The 6,210-nt window shown below is 33.5% G+C and overlaps 1 protein-coding gene across 1 annotated transcript; it reads left to right on the top strand.

The window, feature by feature from the left end:
- The first annotated feature begins 2,473 nt into the window (after window positions 1-2,473).
- LOC107648329 (cyclic dof factor 1-like) lies at window positions 2,474-5,528 on the top strand. The gene is made up of 2 exons (XM_016352236.3): window positions 2,474-2,825; window positions 4,272-5,528. Exons 1-2 carry the CDS (start codon window positions 2,727-2,729, stop codon window positions 5,241-5,243), a joined length of 1,071 nt encoding a protein of 356 aa, XP_016207722.1. The 5' UTR covers window positions 2,474-2,726; the 3' UTR covers window positions 5,244-5,528.
- Window positions 5,529-6,210: the final 682 nt, after the last annotated feature.

Here is a 6,210-nt window from a genome sequence, read left to right as displayed (position 1 = left end):
TGGCGCGCTTCCAATTGCGTTGGAAAGTAGACATCCAGGGCTTTCCAGAAATATATAATAGTCCATACTTTGGCCAAGAATAGATGACGCAAACTGGCGTTCAACGCCAGCTCTCTGCCCAATTCTGGCGTCCAGCGCCAGAAAAGGATCCAAAACCAGAGTTGAATGCCCAAACTGGCACCGAAACTGGCGTTCAACTCCAGGAATGACCTCTACACATGCAACACTCAAGCTCAGCCCAAGCACACACCAAGTGGGCCCCGGAAGTGGATTTATGCATCAATTACTTATTTCTGTAAACCCTAGTGACTAGTTTATTATAAATAGGACCTTTTACTATTGTATTAGACATCTTTGAATCCTGGATTGTATTTTGATCCTGTGATCTCGTTTTGGGGGCTGGCCATTCGGCCATGCCTGGACCTTTCACTTATGTATTTTTAACGGTAGAGTTTCTACACTCCATAGATTAAGGTGTAGAGCTCTGCTGTTCCTCAAAGATTAATGCAAAGTACTACTGTTTTCTATTCAATTCATCTTATTTCGCTTCTAAGATATTCATTCGCACTTCAACCTGAATGTGATGAACGTGACAATCATCATCATTCCCTATGAACGCGTGCCTGACAACCACTTCCGTTCTACATTAGATTGAATGAGTATCTCTTAGATCTTTTAATCGGAATCTTCGTGGTGTAAGCTAGAATGATGGCGGCATTCAAGAGAATCTGGAAGGTCTAAACCTTGTCTGTGGTATTTCGAGTAGGATTCAATGATTGAATGACTGTGACGAGCTTCAAACTCGCGATTGCTGGGCGTAGTGACAAACGCAAAAGGATAGTAAATCCTATTCCAGCATGATCGAGAACCGACAGAAGAATAGCCGTGCCGTGACAGGGTGCGTTGACCATTTTCACTAAGAGGATAAGATGAAGCCATTGACAAGGGTGATGCCTCCAGACGATTAGCCGTGCCGTGACAGGGCATTTGGATCATTTTCCCGAGAGAAGACCGAAAGTAGCCATTGACAATGGTGATGTATCACATAAAGCCAGCCATGGAAATGAGTAAGACTGATTGGATGAAGATAGCAGGAAAGCAGAGGTTCAGAGGAACGAAAGCATCTCTATTCGCTTATCTGAAATTCTCACCAATGACTTACATAAGTATTTCTATCCCTTATTGTTTATCTTTTAATTATCTAATCCAATCACATTTAACCCTACCTAACTGAGATTTGCAAGGTGACCATAGCTTGCTTCATACCAACAATCTCCGTGGGATTCGACCCTTACACACGTAAGGTATTACTTGGACGACCCAGTGCACTTGCTGGTTAGTTGTGCGAAGTTGTGAACCATGGTATTGGCATCATATTTTTGGCGCCATTACCAGGGAAAGAAAGAGCGATGAATTTTACATAATTAAAGTGTAATCACAATTTCTGTGCACCAATGACTCACATGCCACCTCATGTCCTAATGAGAAGACCTAGACAGTTAGTAGAAGCTTCCAGACGGATGGATCCAAGAAAAATGGCCCACTCGAGTACAGAGTATAAATAGAGAGGAACCTACTCTTCTTCAGAAGTACGTCCTTTTTTATCCCAATTAACTGTCTCATTGTACGGATACTGACTTTAGCATCGGAGTATCCTTATAGGTGGTCCCACCCACCGACGACTCAAACGACATTTCTACTCGAGGAGCTCGCGTTCAGATCCAAATCGCCCCTCACACAACCAGTTGCTTCAGACCCGATACCATCCGAACCTCTATTCACCCAAGCGACCGAAAAAAAGTTATACATCAATTTTTTTTTTATAGAGGAGTTTTTATTCCCCTTCACAAATAGATCAAGCAAATTGTAGTGTAATTTACCTTGTACTCTAATATAAACTTATAATTTCATTTTTCCGCATATTTCTCAGGTATATTTCCTAGAGAGACAATCATATTCAAACTATAATCAAAGTAAATATGAATAATATTTCTTTAAGCTAAAATTTAAACATGAATATTTCTCCCTCGCTTGGTATCTGTCTTTCCATCTATCATCTACTTCAACTATATATCTATATAACATCAAATTCACCAAATTGTAGGAAACACCAATTTATTTGACCTTATAGTTATGTTTTTAAGAAATTGTTTTCTCAAAAGAATACTTGTCTAATACCTTTTTCAATTGAAAAGGAAAAAGAAAAGATGGGAAAAGTGTGTGTGAGAAAAGAAAGGGAAAAAGAAAGCTTTTAGGTGGGAAAAAAAAAAAAAAAGGAAAGAAGAAGAAGAAGAATATATTAAAATATTAAATAATAATAAATAATATATAGTACTCTATTGTGTCTCTGATGGCTGATGCCTCACGTTCTTTGTGCTTTTTGCAGGGGGGGCCTTTTTCTTCAGAGAGGGGAATGGATTCTTTAGTGGAATTCTGAAGTCCTCTATCTCTCCCCCATGAAAAGTTGTCTTGTATTGTATGGCAACATACACAAAAAGAAAAAGAGCCTCATCTTTTTCTTTTTCCTTTTTTCAACCTTTTAGCCTTTTATTTTAACCACACATATATATCTTATTCTTCATTCTCTCTTATGTGTTGTATATTATAGGTGTTGTGTTTTTTCAAGTGTGAAACTCGCTTCATCTCTCTCTCTCTTTCTCTCTCTCTCTATATATATATACATATAGTGTGCTGCACCAACAATAACAAACAACAACATCAACATCATGTCTAAAACTCAAGAGAATGATCAAGGTATCATGCTATTTGGAAGGAAGATTCCATTGCCTGAATCTCAGATTCCAGCCATCTCTAGACACATCATGGTACGTACATATAAATAATATTATATATTAGTAACTATTTTTGCTCTCTTATTCATAAATCATAATTATGCTTTTTTTTTTTTCATTTTTTTGTGGTATTATTAAATTTGGCTGTATACTATGTGTGAATGTTTATGAGGTTCTTGTTATTATATCCTTGTTGATTATGAGAATTCATTTCAAGCTTCAAAGCCTTCTTAAATTCAAAGGATTTATATATATGAGGAATACATTATTAAGAACAAGAATATTTATGTGTTTTTATCATGTTTAGACTTCAGGTTCATATAGATAAGGTTGTCTTTGTGGAAGCATGTTGTATATCATGGCTTAACGTGTTCTAAGATTAAGAATTTTATACATAATTTTTTGCAAAGCGCAAAGGCATTATTTATACACAAATATTTAGTCAAATGATTGGTATACATCCATTTTCCTTGCACATGATATAAGCAAAATTGAGTCAGAGCTACATAGGTATTATATTCACAATGGCTTTCCAATATCATATCCCATCCTAAATTTACTACGAATTTGAAGTATATTTTAATGAGTTTATATAGTTCTGTTTTTCTATTCGGTGTTATTTTTGGGCAAATTCAAATTATGGCTCAAGTAAATTCGATTTAGTTTAAAGTCATATTTTATAATTAAAATATATTTTCAGTGAAATTAATTTTAATTAATATTTTTTTGTATTATATAATGTTATTTTTGTTTCATAATAATTTATTTTGATATATATTTTATATAATATTTATTAAAATTAATATTTAAATATAAGATTTTATTAGTTTGCTATATATAATTTCAAAATACATATGTTAATTGTATGTTGGATCAACATGATCTTATTCGATTTTTATCAAATTAGTTTAAGATAAATTTGATTCTTAAAAATAGATCCAATAAAATATTTAAGTAGGATTTAGATCTAGCTGCACCCAGCCCCGACTGATCCAACTACACATAATTATTTGACCGAATTATAAATCAGAGCTAATAAAAAATTGATAAAAAAAAATATAGAAAGTAACATATGTATTTCAACGAGTTATAGTAATAGGTATTTTCCTGTTAAAAAATATTATTTATATAATCAAAGTCAATCATAATATATTTCTGTATAAATACATATACAATTTAAATTATTTTTAATAAATATTTTATATATTTTAATATTAATTTTATATTAGTAAGTTGATTTTAATTTATTCTATTTTCATTTTCATTTGTCGATAATATATATCATTATATTAACGCATAAAAAGTAAACGAGTTGTGGAGGCCAGGGTGAAAGATAAAAAGAAACCTACTGAAGATTTTATAGTCTTGGATAAAAAATGAACATAAATAAAAGATGCCTTGCTTGTCTATTATATTTTATGTTCTCAAATCATTATGATGTTTGATTTGATTTCTATCTATTGTGATTTGCATTATTAGAACCCAGAGCAAGAAATGAGTTCCTCAGATTCAAGGGATGATAAAAAAGGTTCGCAACATAATGATGAAGCAACAAATGAAGAAGACAAAACCATGAAGAAACCAGACAAGATTATTCAGTGTCCAAGATGCAAGAGCATGGACACAAAATTCTGTTACTTCAACAACTACAACGTCAACCAACCGCGCCATTTCTGCAAGAACTGCCAGCGCTACTGGACAGCCGGCGGAACAATGAGGAATGTCCCCGTTGGCGCCGGCAGAAGGAAGCACAAGCACTTGGCTTCACAGTTCCGCAGTGTCCTAGTAGCCGCGGCTGCAGCCGCGGCCACCCGAGTTCCAGAATTCACAAACTCATCGTCAAAAAATAATAATAGTGACAATGCTAGTGGTACCGTGTTGGAATTTGGTCAGGAAAGAGGAATTGTGAATGAAAATTCGTCTATCATTTATTGTACTGAATCTGAGGAGGAATCATTATCGTTGTGTACTAACAATAATAATGAATCTTCTTCAGAAAACAACAACAACGCATCAAAATTGTTGCAATGTTACCCTGTTCCTCCATGGGTTATGCCTTGGAACAATGTTGTTCCACAACATGGTCCAAATTCAATTCAATGGTGTCCAACACCAATGGTGGCAGCAGCAACAATTCCTGTTCATCTTGTTCCAGGGCCATACTGGGGTGGAACACCTATGTGGGTCGCACCTGGACCTGCACCGGGGAATGTGTCAATAGGATCCAATCATAGCCGTTCATCGCCTTCTTCGTCCACTAGTAATAACAATAGCTGCTATTCCGGCAACGGGAATTCTCCAATACTTGGCAAGCATAGTAGAGATCACAGTACTGTTTTCATTGATGAACAGAAATCAAGTAAATGTTTCTTGGTTCCGAAGATTCCGAGAATTGATGAGCCAAATAATAGTGAGGCTTCAGTAAGTCCTATTTGGGCTACATTGGCATGATACATGATAACATTGCTAAGGAGCAATTAATGTATATGATCATCAAATGTTGATATTTTGGAGAAAATAGAAACTAAAGGCAAAGAGAGTTTATTCCATGGGACTGAAATCTTAGAAGCCAATTAATCCAGCACCTATTTCTCGTGCTCACACGTTATTACACGAGAGCTTATAATTAAAGAGTTGTGTTATACGTGTATATATACTCATGTTAGTTTATACTTTATCTGCTACTAAATTGCAGGTGTAATCATTTATACACAATTTAAATATGTTTTACATTTTGGAAGGGCAGGTAATTTTTATATTTTTTGGCCAGCACTTAACCATCAAAATAAAAGTGAGTGATTTTTCACCATTAAATATAATCTCACACTATTAAAAATACTATTGATGGCCAATTGATAATTACAAAACATCAAAATTACTGACCCCTAGCATTCTTCTTACATTTTATTCAATGGTGGATGAAATATGAGTTACCATAGTATTTTACACATATTATATACGTAATTGTATTTGTTTTTTCAATGATGACTTTATATTATATATATATATATATATATATATATATATATATAATATATATAGAAATATGTTTTCAAGGCGTGATATGTATCGTCCATTTGTCCCTACCTGTTTAGTTACATATATAAGATAGTAATTATATATAGAAATTCTATATTTTAGGATATTTATAATTTATCTAATATATACAAATTGACAAGTAATATATAATATTCTAGAATATTTGTGTTTTGTTCATTTTGAATTTTGATATTGTATAATAAATTTTATTAATCCAAAAAACTATATTTGAATCGGACAGATATACAATAGAAAAAAGATAAATAATTTTCATGACGTTAAAAATAATTATTTTTATATAGATAAAAGTACACATAAATTTTCATACAATAAACAAATGAATCATATACACACATAAATATCACGTTCTGTTAGTCAT

This window comes from Arachis ipaensis, chromosome B6 (genome assembly GCF_059453495.1).
Source record: "Arachis ipaensis isolate K30076 ecotype BB chromosome B6, ASM5945349v1, whole genome shotgun sequence".
Classification (NCBI taxonomy): domain Eukaryota; kingdom Viridiplantae; phylum Streptophyta; class Magnoliopsida; order Fabales; family Fabaceae; genus Arachis; species Arachis ipaensis.
Note: the sequence above shows the minus strand (reverse complement) of the source record. Positions and strands in the feature narration are given on the sequence as shown.

Excerpts from the sequence above, each read along its gene's own strand:
- LOC107648329 (XM_016352236.3), top strand. The coding sequence starts at position 2,727 with ATGTCTAAAACTCAAGAGAATGATCAAGGTATCATGCTATTTGGAAGG. Across the intron at positions 2,826-4,271 it reads CCATCTCTAGACACATCATG|AACCCAGAGCAAGAAATGAG; the intron begins GTACGTACATAT and ends TTGCATTATTAG.